Raw genomic sequence first — 16,394 nt, 5'->3', positions numbered from 1 at the left:
AACCCCTTTGTACATTCTTCAATGCAAAAGTTGCTCCAGAGGAGTCTCAATGGCCGAAACTCCCAACTCAGCACTAACCCCAGAAACTTGTCTCAACTCCAGCACTAGTCACTTCTCTCTCCACCCACATCCGTCCTGACTTTACTCTTTACTATGTAGTTTGATTTCTCTTTACTATTTATGTAGTTTGACTTCTCTTCAACTTGAAGAAAAGAATCCTTCCTCTTTCAGTTTGACTTAGCAATTTAAATAGAAATTTGCTGACAAGGGTAAGATAGAAGATACTTAATAATTCTGTACTGTCACATATGTATTTATTCCTTCTGACTATAAAATTATATAAAATTTGGAAAAGAGACAATTTTAAAGTAAAAAATGAAATTGTACAAAATAATGAGTGGATGAAACAACTCTGACATCCTGCTGTTGACACAGTACACTTATAATGGCAAATACACAAATCTTTGTGGGCGTCTCTGAGTATTTTCTGAGATAAATTTGTAGAAATGGAATTACAAGGCCAAAAAGTATGAATATATTAACTCTGCCAAATTACCCTCTAGAAATTTATCCATGTTATTGATAATATTGCTATTAGCAATGAGATAATTCCATTACACTAAGAAAACCATTATGAATGTCAGTACCAAAAAGGCACACTTAAACAATGTACTTAGTTCATATACTATGAACAATGACATATAATGCTTCTATTTATCAAGCTGGCAAAATTTGTTTTTTATTATGGCAACTGTTTATATGGGGTAGGGGAGGTGTACACATATACAAAGCAAATTTTTAAATTAGGAAGACTTTTTTGCATATCAAAATATCTAAAATTTTAGGAACATTCATTTAGAAGTAGATACAAGGGAAAGATTACCTATGAAGGTAAAAACTTCCTTCAAGAAACTTTTGTGGAAATTAAAATGCTAACTTGAGAGCTATTTGCATAATTCCCAAGTGAAAATTACTAGCATATATTTTAGAATGATAACATCTGAAATATCAGGGCAAAGAAAAAGATACCACTCCAGGGATGGAGAAAATTAGCAAACTGCCATGAATAGAATTGGACTAAAGCTATTATTCACATCTTTTAGCCGAATAAAAATATTGACTACCAGCAAGAGAACAGACTTACCATCTCTGATAGGTGAGAACATGTCACCTAAACTACTTTTCCCAGTATCATCAAAGCTGGAGAAATCCTGATTTTTTCCACTGTCTGTTTCCTTAGATAAAGTGTCTGTGTTTATGCTTCGAGGCAAACCTTACAGGAATTAGATATAAAAATCAATGTTATTACATCTAAATAAATTTTATCATCAGAAGCTAGGTTGTAAAAATTGATGCATTACCCATATTGTTGGTGATATTACAACTGTGAGCATAAGGAGAATAAAACAGAATATGACAAGAGCTAAAGTTAACCAGGATTTTCATGGAACAAAAGGTTCCTCAAAAGGAAACAGCTTATTTGTTCAAAGAGCAAAACTTTATTTCAGCCATTTTGATGGAATTTTTCTAAAATAATTTATATATTTTTCTGTTTTCTTAAAGTACACTGCACACAACTTACTTTTGCTATTGACTGACCCTTACGATCATCTACAAATGTAACTTTCTTTTCAGTCTGTAAGGCATATAGAGCATGCCTAACATTTAGAAGGACTCAATTAATGTTACTTTTCTTCCCCAACTTGCAGTGAAGGGGTTTTCTGTCTTTTCTTTTACTAACAGTGGGAGCGTAACATTGCCTTCAGCATTACAGATCTCAAATGACTTCACTAACCTCCATAGTTTACAAAGAGGAAGCAAACCAGAACACCAAACTCATAAAGAACAGTATGGTAGACCACAATAAAGAGACAGTATATAAATGCATGGCTTTAGGGTAAGGACTTTCTAAGAGGAACTCAGGAGGCTCAGTAGCTTCTGGCTCATTATTGGAGTAAGGATAAAGTTATAGAGGTTCGAAAATTTTGATTAAAGTCTGGCATCAGGATTGGTAACACGATATTGTATTACATTTTTTTTTAAAAGTGCTTTATTTGGCATCTCAGGCCCAAATGAGAACTGAAAAGTCTGAGATGAAAACAAAGAACAGCCTGCATATCCAAAAATGCCCAAGACTGGCTAATAAAATAAACTTGTCTAGTAATACCTGCTATAAAGTTAAAATATTACCAAATCATTTGCACTATTGTTGAAGAGTGTCTATAGCAAGAGATCAGTTGTTACAAAGAAGTAATTTCCTCTCCTATTTTCTAGTCCTTAAAATGTTTGAATGCATTAACTCCAGCCTCTGAAACTTGAGGAAACAGAAGTTGGTATCATATGAAAAAAGTGCTAAAGTCTTATTCTTTTCTTCTTAAATAGTGATTTCCTTCTAAAACTGAGTACTAGCAACAAGTTTAGAGAAGTCTGCTGGAATAACTAAATCGGGACAACTTCAATAGAAGCAATAGAATTTTTTTTCTAAACTTTAATTTTATACAAACTTAGTAATAATGATGATCATGACCACAATGATAGTATCAACACCACGATATACTGAGTGCCTACCATGTGCCAGGTATTTCCAATACATTTTCTCTGATTTTCACAATAACTAAAAATTAAATAACATCTTAGTGTGTACAGGAAAAAAATGACACCCAGAAAGGTTAAGAAAATTGCCTAAAGGCATCCTGGCCAGAAGTGACAGATCTGAGACTAGAAGCAAATGTGGCAAAATTTATAAAGTACATCTAAAGGTTAATGCTCAGAGTTGCCTGTACTATCCTTAAAACTTTTCTGTAAGATGACAGTCATTTCAAAATACAATTAATACACAAGCATGGTTAACTTTGTGGGGGTAAGGCACTCATACACTTTGCTAGAAATGTTGGGAATCTATCAAAAGTTATCATTAATCTGTGACCCTGTAAGACCCAAGTCTTTGATTTCCAAATTAATGCTGTTTTTGTTAAACAAGAGCCTCCTTATTATAAAACTAAATGAATTAATGGTGAGACTTCAGAGAGTTTACAGTGAATGAGAGAATCTTTATTTTGATTAATTTTTGAAAATTATGAAGAAGATATTATGTAAGATAAAGGCAATTTTCATAATATAGTTAACATGTTGGCAGATGTTACTCAAAGTTATATTTCAACAATAATTTCTTCTTTAAGTAGATATCAATCGTCTTTGTCTCCAGGAGTTCCTAAATAAGAATCTAATTATTTTTCTAATATATAATGACCCTTACATAAGGATGATATAACTATTCAAAGGAAATTTATAGTGAATATACTTACTTTAAAATACTATTCCACACTATCAAGATCAACAAATTAAAGTTTTGCTTCTACTTGGAAATAAAATCATACTAAAAAAACACCAATATTTTTGCCCAAGTATTTATCCTGAAAAATTTTAAAAACATAGATAGATGTATTTCTAATGAGCACAATATTTTGGAAACATACTAGTATACCATGTAGATTTTTAAAGTATTTGTTGCAAGTTGACAGTAGAGCATAACTTCTTAAAATAAAAAGTTTTCAGGAATTTATAGAATATTTTCTTTATTGTGAACAAGGAATACTTTCTACAATAAGTATGGGAAAGCTTATAACACCTCAATAAAGTCTAAATGAATCCTGTTTCAGAACTGTTTCATCAATAACATCAGAGAAGAAATCATTAAAAATTGCAAACATTCTCATTTATTTTTAACAAATTATTAACATACTGCTTAATATGTGCCAGGCACTATTTAGCACTTTAAAATACTCATTTCAGCACTTGACTTACTTTTCATTATAAAATGTGAAATAAAAAGAGACATTATAATAGCTCTTCTTTTTTTTAACAAGGAGATCAAATCACTGACAGCGTCAAAGTTTCATATTCTCTACTGGTTAATCTGAAGACACAATGGAAAATCCATTCAGTCTGCAGTAGTATTAGGGAATAATAATTTCTCAGTTAGCCTCCTTCTATTTTTAAGATAATATTTCTCACAACAGAAGTTTAGCTAAACAGTAGGGCCTTTTAACATTTTTGAAATTAATAGCTAAAGTTACTATTTCACATCTTCAGTGATTTTCACTTCTACTAATTTTGGCTAAATACTCAACTAAATTTGAATTCTAGGTTCTTGAAGAATGTGCTAATCATATGCAGACCAAAAAAAAAAAAAAAAACCTTCCAAAAATATATAAGCAACATTTACCTGCTTTTTCTTGAATAGCAACCGTTCCTTTCCCCACAACTGATGTCACAGGTTGTGGTAGAACCGTGGCAACGGATATGGCGGGTGCTTCTCTGACAATTCCGGAATTCTGAACTCCTCCACTAGCAGCATTCACATTAACACTTCGTTTGTTCACTGCTGTGGGCTTATTTGAACAGCCTTTATTTAAACTTGACTGAAATGTAATGGAATATTTAAAAGCTCAGGTTACTAATGTTTCATACTATACATTAATATTTTATAAATTCTCTGTTAGATTAAAAAATATATTTTTTCCTTGCAAATCTTAAGCTTGCTGGTGGATCTCAGTTTCTCTCTAAACCAAAACATCTTTTAAAAGACTTTTAGAGAAAGAGAGATATGAGAATTAAGTACAAAGTTTTAAAACTAATTATTAAATGGCTTTGTACTAAAATTATTATATATTACATGTAAAATCATTTTTATGTAATTATGAAATAAAACTATACTGTATTTAATTGATAACATAATTTCCATATTCTGAGTTAGATTTATTTAATAAAATCAAAAATGCTGAAAAGAAAATGTCTTACCTTAGTAAGAGCAGTGGAGTACTGAAATGCTATACATTGCACAGATGTCTTGTGAGCACTGATGGTTTTAACTGGTGATTTCAACATTCTTAAATCATATTGATATATTTTCCCCCGGGAAGATCCAATAGCCAAAGTGGCTCCATCAGGCATGAAATCCACCGCGGTGAGAGGAGTGTCAGCCACTAAAGTTTTCACCAGCCTTTGGAAAGGAGAACAAAGTATGTGTAGATATGGTAGTGTGTACAGGTATATAAGCTTACATAAGTAACTATAAACCAAAACCAGAGTTATTAATACTTCAAACTAGCAAAGAGCACATATATCCCAAATATTTGTTTGAAGCATCATTTTAGAATTTGACTTAGAGACATTTCTAATAAAATGGCATGTCAAGAACTGCCAAAAATTCCATCTTTTCTATTCACTTTCAATAGGTACATTCCACATCTTATAGAAACAGAACCTATTTCTTTATTACTCTGGCAGTGAATGTAGCAGAACTACCGTCTGTTATACCACAAACAGAGGCTCTAGCCTCAGGGCTAAGGAGGCCCTAAGTATTTCCTTTCCATTTATTGACCCACTTAGGCCTCAGGAGGATTATGACCTTTCACAGGGGAGCAGCTGTTATTCTGTTCTTAGTTGTGCAGTCTTGACCAAAAAGCTGAGAGGAACATAGTTCACAAGCTTGATCCTTAGGCAGCTAATAAAGAAATATGGATGCTGATCTGCTCAAGCTGAGCTCTTTACTGGTCTGTCTAGTATAAAAGAAGAATGGCTTACCAGGCTCTCAGTAAATTGTTCCATAAAAGAAGACAGCAAATAAGTAACAGAAAAAATTCTAGCATCATAACAAAGGTTGACAGTAAGCCCTTCCTTTGTAGTAACATTCATACTCCACATGATCTTCAGTGCTAAGCATCTTGAATACAACTGTCGCACTCTTGCCGTTCTTTTGTTTTGTTTTGTTTTAGCTAACTGAACATACCTTTAACATGAGAAGGGTACAATGCGCCCAAATGCTTAGAAGATTATGCACACCTACCAGTATTTCTCAAGTGGGAGCAACCAGAAGACATATGGCAATGTCTGGACACCATTTAGGCTATTGGTGTTTAGTGAGCAGAGGCCAGGGATGCTGAGTATCCTACAATATCCAGGACAGTCCCTCACAACAAAGAATTACAAAGCCCAAAATGGCAATCATTTCTAAACCTTCCTCTAGATAATGAATCAATTTTAAAGCAAATTAATCATCTGTGTTAAAAACATATACATTTCATATTTTGAAAAAGATGCTAAAATTGAAATGTGAAATCAAGGACGGCGCGGTTGCTCATGCCCGTAATCCCAGCACTTTGGAGACCAAGGCAGGTGCATCGCCTGAGGTCAGGAGTTCGAAATCAGCCTGGCCAACATGGCGAAACTCCATCTCTACTAAAAATACAAAAAATTAGCAGGGTGTGGTGGTGAGCGCCTGTAATCCCAGCTCCTTGGGAGGCCAAGGCAGGAGAATCGCTTGAACCCGGGAGGCGGAGGTTGCGGTGAGCCGGGACTGCACCATTGTTCATGTTTCAGAACTCTAAATACTACCTACACACCATCTATTTTTTTTTCTGCGTGAGAAGAAAATTCTATCTTACTAGATTCATCAATTGTACAAACCTTAGAACCCCTGGACATTAATCAGTGGTCTATACAAATCACAAATATGCCTGTTAATGGAATAATAGTTGTTACTAAATTAAAAAACAAGCATGTCATACTTACTTCTTACTTGAAGTGTCATAGAGGATGATTCTTTTATCCAAGCCTATGGTTACAAAGAGCAATTCATTGACAGGAGAAAAACAGATGCCTGAAGCTGGAGCTTTGTGTGCACTGTCAAAGTTATGGTATGGGCTCTGACTATTTACATCCCAGAGAGTTACTATTCCATTGTCTGAAACACTGCCCAGTAGCAATTTCTTAAACAAGGAGTACTTCAAATGCCGAACAGACTATAAAAATGAAAGAATAAATTTTATGTAATTATAAGCATTCATAAGGACATTTTATGTAAGCCATATACATTACAGCCAATCACACTATTCACATGGGGTTTAGGATTTCTCGGATGTCTGCGAGTGACAGGTTTCGGCCAGGTGTGGTGACTCACGCCTGTAATCCCAGGACTTTGGGAGGCTGAGGTGGGTGGATCACTTGAGGTCAGGAGTTCGAGACCAGCTTGGCCAACCTGGTGAAACCCTGTCTCTACTACAAATACAAAAACTAGCTGGGCGTGGTGGTGGGTGCCTGTAATCCCAGTTACTCAGGAGGCTGAAGCAGGGGAATCACTTGAACCTGGGAGGTGGAGACTGCAGTGAAACAAGATCCTGCCATTGCATTCCAGCCTGGGCGACAGAGCACAATTCTGTCTCAAAAACAAAAAACAAACAAACAAAAAAAAAACCCAGAAAGTAAAAAACAAAACAAAACAAAAGAGTCACGGGTTTCAATCATGACAACCACAGTGTCATTACATGGACCATAAGATGATGTACCAATACCTGAAGTATACCAATAGTCTATTAATAAAGTACTTGTCATTTTATTATCTTGGAGTATAGCTACCTCAATCTCCCCTTTCAGAGGAGAAATTTAATACATTGAGATTATCTACGTTAATTCATCAGAATTAGAACATCCATCATATATAAAAGGCCTATTAGTAATAGCCAAATCACGAACGAGTATAAGGGAATGCTGGGAGAAAAAAAGCAATAATATTTTGTATTTGTTTTCTATATTTTAGACATTTTGATACATTTGTTTAAATCGGAGCATCTGATGCACTGACAATGCAACACTTGAAGCATAATTTTTAAAAAAATTAAACCACAAAGGAAAAACTGGCAACATTCTAGACTGGGGATAGACTATATCCATTGTTTCAAAAGCATCAGCGTGAGGGCAATGCTGGCCTTTCTTTCTCTAAACACAAATCCCTGATGTTGTCATCTACTAGGCTGAGAATTAAGTACTTTACATTTAAGCTGATTTTTCCCTATAAAAGTATATTCTACTTAATTCTAAAATGTTTCAAATAATATGAATTAGCTCTCAACAACAAAAAATGTTTAGGAATTACAGAAACCAAATTCTAAGGGAAAAAAAAAGGAATATTAGTTACCTGGCACCTACGTTAAGATAATTAATATGTTAATCCATTAAATTTGGCTCATTTTCATATAGCTAAAGTACAAAGAGAAAAAGTTTACACAGTTTTTATTTTTGTTGGGAAAAAGTATATCCACTTGAATACACAAATCTTTTCTCTCGTCTGTATTCAAGAAAAAATAAACTACATAAATGTTAACTATATAAAAAACAAAGAGCTCCTTAGTGCATTATGTTAATGATTACAGAGTCATACAAATATGACTATCAAAATATAAGGCGAAACATTATTTCTAAAAAGATTTCTACAGCATTTTAGGAGCTCATATAGTTATGGTCCTTCACATATCTAAATTTGGATAAATACACAAGTAGAATTTTTAAAAACACCATAAAATTGCAAACCTGGTAGATTCTCAAAGTTCATAAAGCTTGACCTCTTAGCCACAGCGGGAGTTTTACTAAGACAGCCTTCAAACATGGTTATCCAGAATCTGCTTGCATGTAGCAAGGAACGAGAGCTTACCACTGTCTATAATACAACTTTATAAACAGTTAAAAATGTATTCTTAAGACAAAACCTAAATTCTGTACCTTACTTCATTTCTTGGGACCTACATGGCAGCCCATTAAAAAAAAAAAAAAAAAAAAGGCTAAAGATAATGATAAATGTTCCTTTCAGATAAACCTAAGTTCAGTGAACGCTCAGCAACCCTTTTTATGATTTAGGTGAATTGCTTAAACTCTCCAAAACTCAGAGTTCTCATTTACATAATAGAAAATACTCTTGTTTACCTGTCACAATTATTTTGAGGATTAAATAACACAATTATTTTGAGAATTCAATAGCATTTCTGCACAGAATCAGGTACATGGTAGCTGTCACCACCATTTTCAGAGGCTCACAATTTTCTTGCTCATCATTGCTTATGTACCCACCATTCAACCAACTTTTACATATTTTTTAAAAAGACCCTTAAGTAATCACACTGAATTCTTTAAATGCCTCCAATTATTTATTTGATAATACTAACAATTTCACTTCTTAACTCTCTAAATCTATTAAATCTTCTCTTTAGAATATCATTAAGATATTAGCTAAGAATCCTGGATAAACAAAACATTGATTTCCTAAATTATATATGTAATTATATATTAAATTGTATGTATAATTTATATATAAACAAATTTAATGTGTGTTTATATATACATATTTTTTGAGAGGGGTATTTTTTTTGTTTTTTAAGAGACAGGGTTTTGCCATTTTGTCCAGGTCTCCCAAACTCCTGGACTCAAGCAGTCCACCTGCCTCAGCTTCCCAAAGTGCTGGGATTACAGGCATGACCCACCACGCCTGGCCTCCAAATTATATTTAAAATAAATTATTAACTTATTTCAGTATCAGCAGCACTTAAATCATTAAGTCCCTGTCTTGTTCCAGGCTAAACTATTTCTACGAAAAGAAGTAAATCAAGAAGCTTATGGAGGGGAAAACAAAAATCCCAGCACTATGAGTAGCAATGCTGTTTTTTTCTCATAACACATTAATGTGCAAGAATGCTGCATGTTTGTTGAGGAGGGAGATTGTTTCTAAATATAAAAAATATACTGCTTGCTACATTTGAGGGGAAGGTTTGGAAAACTATTCCTAAAGAGCCAGACAGTAAATATTTTATGCTGTTGTACTGAAAAGTAGTTACAGACAATATATAAATGAAAAGCATGGCTCTGTTCCAATAAAACTTTACAAAACTAAGTGGCTGGACCATAGGTTATTGTTTGTCAGTCTCTAAGATAATTATTTAACAGAAAAAAACTTTTTTTTTGATCACAAAGAAAAAGAAAAATCATCCATAATCCCACCACCCAGAGAAAAACTGGTTGATATTTTCAGGGAATATCCTTTAAGTATTTCTCTGTGTGTATGTATGTTTCTATGTACGCAGTACAGTATCAACAGAAAACCTGAAATCATACTTTATTATAAACAGCCATGTCAATGTTTTCTACATGCTATTAATGGCTGTGGTAAGATATGAATGCATGAATATACCAATTTATCTAAATGATATGTCAGACATTTAGGTTACTTCTGATTTGCAAATACTCTGATTACTATCCATTTTTTTAATTGTTAATTTATGAAAAAAAATTATTGTTGTTCATGCCTTAAAGGTTTTTGCTTGAAAATATGAAATGACCATTTGTATTCCTTCTTTTGCAAATTTCTCATTATTCTACTTTGCCTATTTTCTGTTGGGCTATGAAAAATTTTAAAATACTAATTTGCAACTGCTCTTAATATAGTAAGAACATTAATGCTCTCATACATCGTAAATACCTTCCCCATTTCATTTAAATTTTGTTGAATTTTTGTCTTGCTTTTTGTCAGAAGTTTTAAAGTTTTATATATTTCAACTTATCAAGCTTGCTGCCAACGACTTATAACTTTATACTTCTTTATATTTATGCTTAGGAAAGCCTTCCCTTTGCACAGATAAGAACATGCATTCACATGATTTTCTTACTAGGCACTATAAAGCAATAAGAAATTAATACAAATGTCTTAACATGCATATGTACATAAACACAAATATATGTCCATAAATACACATAGTGTTCCTTTGACTCCATCCTTTCCAACTTCTTGATTTCCAGGGCCTTATTTCAAGCACAAATCATCTTTCATCTAAGCCACTACATAGTTATCCTATTTCCATTCTCAGTGGCTTACTATCCATCCTCCACTATGTTACAACAAGTAACAACTTCAAACCTGAAAATCTCAACATACTGGTCTCTTGCTTAAAATCCTTTCAATGGGAGGTCGCTGATAAGTTACTGGTTACAGTGGTGACAGAGTTTCTGAATGTCCATTAATACCGTGTGTGTGTGTGTGTGTGTGTGTGTGTGTGTGTAGAAAACAGAGTTTCTGAATGTCCATTAATACCGTGTGTGTGTGTGTGTGTGTGCGCGTGTGTGTATGTGTGTGTGTGTAGAAAACCAGGCCCGAGACTGCCTATCTTTAAAAAGTCCTACTCTCAGAGTTGGCCCTTGGCTAGCATCTGTGAACTTGGATTTTGGAAAGGTTCCCACTGCCTTAACTAATAAAAGTGGCTCACTCACCGTGTCTAAACTTATTTATGACAGATATGGTTTAAGGCTGAACCACAGCTGAACGTCTAATTTCCTTCCGGGAGTTTGGAATTTTGGTATGTGCTAGGCACAGGGCTATCAGATATAACCAGCCCCCCAGTAAAAACCCTGGGCACTGAGGCTCTAACAAGCTTCCCTGGTAGGTATTTCGTACATGCTGTCACAATTTGATCTTGGGAGGGGTTAAGCACATCTGCTCTAGGAGAAGACTTCTGGAAGCTCACATCTGGTTTCCTATGTCATTCACCCCATGCACTTTTCTCTTTGCTGGTTTTACTTTGTGTTCTTTCACTATAAAATAAATCATAGCCATAAGTACGACTATACACAGATCCTGTGAGTCCTCCTAGAGAATGATCAAATCTGGTCTTGGAAATCCCTAGCAGAGTGAGAGAGTGAGAGAGAAAGAGAGACAGAGACAGAGAGAGACAGAGTTCTGTGTGTGTGTTTTACAACAGATAATAAACTAGATGGCCAAAAACTAAAATCTCATAGACAACATTTACAACAAACTAGATGATCAGGTATTCCCATGAACCCCCAAATACATGATGATAGGTCAAACAATTAACAGCCATAAGTCCTTCATGGTACTGGTGTTTGTGCAGAAGAAAGCAGAGGAAATAACAAGGAATCTGAAACAGACCTGAGAACAGAAGAAGCCCATAACAGCCAAAAGGTATTCACAGAAAACCATGGTGGCCAATTTTACAACCTCAGCTGAAACCCAGAACATTCACTGTACTAATAAGGCTGTGCTACAAGCTTGAAGAAAAGTCTAAAGGACAAGGGCAGTTTAGCCAGAGAATTCCAAAACTGACCAGCCGAAGTGTGTCCCTCCCACATCAGGGCCCCACATTGGAGTGGAAGCAACCCTGAACAGTATGGAGACAACAGTGCTGAAGGAAACAAAGTTTCACAGATAGGATGAAAAGTAGATCAGAGCCAAGGAACCCCAGAAAGCAGGCAACCATTATTTTAAAAAGATTATTAAAACAATAGGGAGCTCTGTGAAGTTAGAAAAGCCACTTTGACCCCCTATCTCTGTCTAGAAGTTAAGGGAAATTAAAATGAATTTCACAGATATATCCCACACAAACTTATGAAAACAAAGAGAACAAGGAGAAAAATGTTCACAACAGATGACAAGACAAAAAAATATATAGGATGTTAAAAAAACATAAATTTAAAACTCAGAAATGAGATGTCAGAACTTGGGAAAGAATTAGAAACGTTTAAAATCTCTTAAAAAATGAAGGCTTATTAAGAAGAAATTAAAAAATGAATAAACACAACAGATAATACCTTAAAGACCGGTTAAAAATAAATTTTTAAAAATCAAAAAGAAATAAGAGAAAAGCTTAAAAGCACTTGAGAAAAATGATAAACCACTGAAGATAAGCAAAGAAAATGCAACAACAAACAATCCAAAGAGAGAAAAAGAACAAATACTAAAAATTATAATTTAAGAAAAATTTCCAAAAATAAAAAAAGATTTGAAACTACATATGAAGTAACACACAATGTACCTAACAATAGCAATACATAATGACCAACATCAAGATATATTCTAGAAAAATTATATGGCTTTAAAGAAAAAAATTCCTTTGAATACCTAGAAATAAAAAACTAGTGACTTAAAAGGGGAAAAAAAGCTATGAAATAACATAACACATTTGAGACCAAAGATAATAGAGTAACACTTAAGCTCCTCAAAGAAAATGTAAGCCTGCTACTAAATTACATTGAAAGAGAACTTGAACTCTCAAAGAAAAAAGTCAAAAAGCAGAAGATACATACTTAGGAAAATAATATTAACACTGTGCTTATTTTTATTATAAAAATTTGGAAAATAAAATAATAAAGAACTATTTTGGTAAATGATGGCACTGAATAATGAAATGCACGCAGTCATTAAAAATTATGGTTATAAAGACTAATAATATCAGGATACCCAGGGTAGATCACTAATGAGAACATGCAGAAAACAAGATTGGACAAACAGAATGAGTATAACTATATGGATGGAAGACAGAGCTATACTAAGAAACACTATAAGAAAATATCTTTCAAATAGCTTTCCATTAAATAAAATTTGGAAGAGAAAAATAGAAGGAAAAAAGTTAATTTTTAAGAAGAAATATACAGATTATCTATTTATTATATGCCTACAAGTCAATTATAAAACTGCTCAAGAACATAATACACAGGTTACTCAAGTGTATACAAATACTACAGAAATATATAGAGAATCAAAGAAATGTTATCATATAAACATTTTATGCCAATGCTCCTATATAACATAAAAAAGACAACTTCTAGATAAAATATCTTTGTAGTCAAACTTTTTGAGTGCTACAATTCTGGTATAAACATAACCAGTCAATGAAATAAACCAATTTAGAATTAGTGTCATTCTTGAGAAAGGTGTTATTTCTAAAAATGTTATTAATATTTACATTTACCACCACGTCTCTGTACTCAAGCAGACTATTAATACTTACAAAATCTACACATAAAACATTTCATTTAGGAAAAGTAAATGGATTTAACATACACTGAAATATGTTAAACTTAAAATATCACAGAAAACCTACATTTAATAATCATTTTTTAATCTAAGGAATCCATACAATAGATTGACATTTGTAATTGCTTTGGAAAAGGCTGCAGTTTGAGAAAGGTAAGACAACTTAACCTATTTGTGAGCTTAAGATGCTGAACTTGCCAAATAGTGACATGCAATTATAACCTAAGCAGTCTGTCAGTCCAGCAGTTCTGCAGAAGCAGCAAAGCTCTTTTTCCCCCTGTAGAAAGACAATGTGATTGCCATAAAGCTAATAACTTTAATTCAGCTCAGACATTTCGAAGTTGGACTCTAAATATATTCAGAAAATCTTATTTCTAATATAAAATTCAGCATGATGCAGATTCTGTGAGATTCCACATTACTGTCACTTTCACTAAGACACAATTTGATAATTTTTAAAGATTTCAAATTCTTGATTGTTCATAGAAACAAAAATAGAAAAAAATTTAATTTAATCATAAATGTGCCCCATCTACCATTTTTCTCAATAAGTAAAACTGATCAACACAGAATTTGGGCTTAAGTAACAGACTGTTTGAATTCAATTATGTCAACTTTTTGACAGATTTGAAATTTCTATGAACATTGTTTAAACTTAAATGAATATTACACATATTATAAACACACACATACACACACACACTTTCTTTTTTCTTTTGGATACAGGGTCTTGCTCTGTTGCCCAGGCTGGAGTGCAGCAGCATGATCATGGCTCACTGCAGCCTCGACCTCCCAAACTCAATCCATCCTCTTGCCTCAGCCTCCCCAGTAGCTAGGACTACAGGTATGTACCACCTCACCTAGCTAACTTTTGTATTTTTTGTAGAGATGGGGTATAACCTTGTTGCTCAGGCTGGTCTCCTGTACTCAAGTGATTTACCTGCCTTAGTTTCCCAAAGTGCTGGGATTATAGGCATGAACCACTATGCCTGGCCACAATATTTTTAAACTGAACTGAATTTTGAGAAATCTTAATAAAAGTTTTCTTAATGAATGTTTAAGTAGCAATTCAATGTTTTTGGCCACAACCAGATAAAACAGCCATTACTGCTTATAGAAAAAATAATAATTTGAAAAAAAGAAAGACATTCCAAAGATTTACATTATGCTGCCCATAAAAGGGAAAAATAAGTAGTAAAATCATGAAGACTATCTTCCTAAGAAAACAGAGACTGCATCCTTACCAATGGAGGCCAAAATGGTATACAAAACAAACGTAACCATTTGTTCCAGGGAAAGGGGGAAAAAAACAACAGACTCTAGTCAAATTTTTCACCATCTTTAATGCTCTCATTTTTAAATCAGTCTAAAACACATAATATGATTACTGGGGTCAAGTTGCAACTTGGTTTGGAGGGAACGTATTAAATCTAAATATGTTCAAACCATTTTAGAAAAGTAAATCACTAAAGGTATTTTAATGGATTGGTATTCATTAAAAGCTCACAATAGCGGCTAACATTCATTGACCTCTTACCAAATGGTAGGCAATGTGATAAAGACACTCATAATCTCATTTAGCCAACAACAACAACAAAAAAATCTCCTTAAAAGTATATTATTCTCGGCCTGGCGCGGTGGCTCAAGCCTGTAATCCCAGCACTTTGGGAGGCCGAGGCGGGTGGATCACGAGGTCAAGAGATCGAGGCCATCCTGGTCAACATGGTGAAACCCCGTCTCTACTAAAAATACAAAAAACATTAGCTGGGCATGGTGGCGCGTGCCTGTAATCCCAGCTACTCGGGAGGTTGAGGCAGGAGAATTGCCTGAACCCAGGAGGCAGAGGTTGCGGTGAGCCGAGATCGCGCCATTGCACTCCAGCCTGGGTAACAAGAGCGAAACTCCGTCTCAAAAAAAAAAAAAAGTATATTATTCTCGGCCTGGTGCAGTGGTTCACGCTTGTAATCCCAGCACGTTGAGAGGCCGAGGCGGGCAGATCACAAGGTCAAGAGATAGAGATCGTCCTGGTCAACATAGTGAAACCCCGTTGTTACTAAAATATAAAAATTAGCTGGGCGTGGTGACGGGCGTCTGTAGTCCCAGCTACCTGGGAGCCTGAGGCAGGAGAAGTGCTTGAACCCGGGAGGCGGAGGTTGCAGTGAGCCGAGACTGCACCACTGCACTCCAGTCTGGCGCCTGGCGACAGAGCAAGACTCTGTCTTAAAAAAAAAAAAAAAATGTATATTATTCTCACTTGACAGATAAGGAAAAGGAAGCTTGAGAGTTAAGTAACTTGTTCAAGCTCACTCAGCTAGCTAACGTGCTTTACTCCTAGTGATCTCCAAATAAATGTGGGACTTACCATGTAAAGCTACACCAAAAGATCCTACAGAGATGCAGAATGCCCAAACAGGAGGCAGCAGGCCCATGAAGATCTCAAGTTCTAGTTTATCTGATCTTAGATAAGAGATAAGCTTTGAGCATTACTGTTTTCCTAAACTAGAAAATATATTTCAGTTCCCTGTGAAAAGTAATCAATGAAAATCATTTGAAAATCAATAATACAGCAACCTATCACCTAGAATTTTAAAAGATATTTGTGTGAGCAAGAAGTATGAGGACATGTTGGACTCCTGCACAAAGAGACAAGAAAATAGTGTAAAGTTTCCAGAAGCTATTCATCCTCAAATCCTTACAGATTCAGCTGCTCCTGGGCGAGAGAAACAAAAGAAAACAATCCTACCAC

General features: G+C 34.4%; 1 protein-coding gene across 4 annotated transcripts in view; it reads right to left on the bottom strand.

Moving 5' to 3' along the window:
* The window catches only part of NEDD1 (NEDD1 gamma-tubulin ring complex targeting factor), a 46,293-nt gene that overhangs the window by 12,178 nt on the left and 17,721 nt on the right, over positions 1-16,394 (bottom strand). For all 4 annotated transcript variants that reach the window (XM_032298653.1, XM_032298651.1, XM_032298642.1 and 1 more), the window contains exons 6-9: positions 6,574-6,803; positions 4,801-5,002; positions 4,226-4,421; positions 1,145-1,273 (exon numbers count right to left, since the gene is read on the bottom strand). In XM_032298653.1, coding sequence (XP_032154544.1) covers positions 1,145-1,273; positions 4,226-4,421; positions 4,801-5,002; positions 6,574-6,803 — 757 coding nt within the window. The remainder of the gene's footprint in view (positions 1-1,144; positions 1,274-4,225; positions 4,422-4,800; positions 5,003-6,573; positions 6,804-16,394) is intronic.

The sequence above is a fragment of the Sapajus apella genome, unplaced genomic scaffold (genome assembly GCF_009761245.1).
Source record: "Sapajus apella isolate SASKATOON/1434 unplaced genomic scaffold, GSC_monkey_1.0 scaffold2, whole genome shotgun sequence".
NCBI lineage: Eukaryota > Metazoa > Chordata > Mammalia > Primates > Cebidae > Sapajus > Sapajus apella.
Note: the sequence above shows the minus strand (reverse complement) of the source record. Positions and strands in the feature narration are given on the sequence as shown.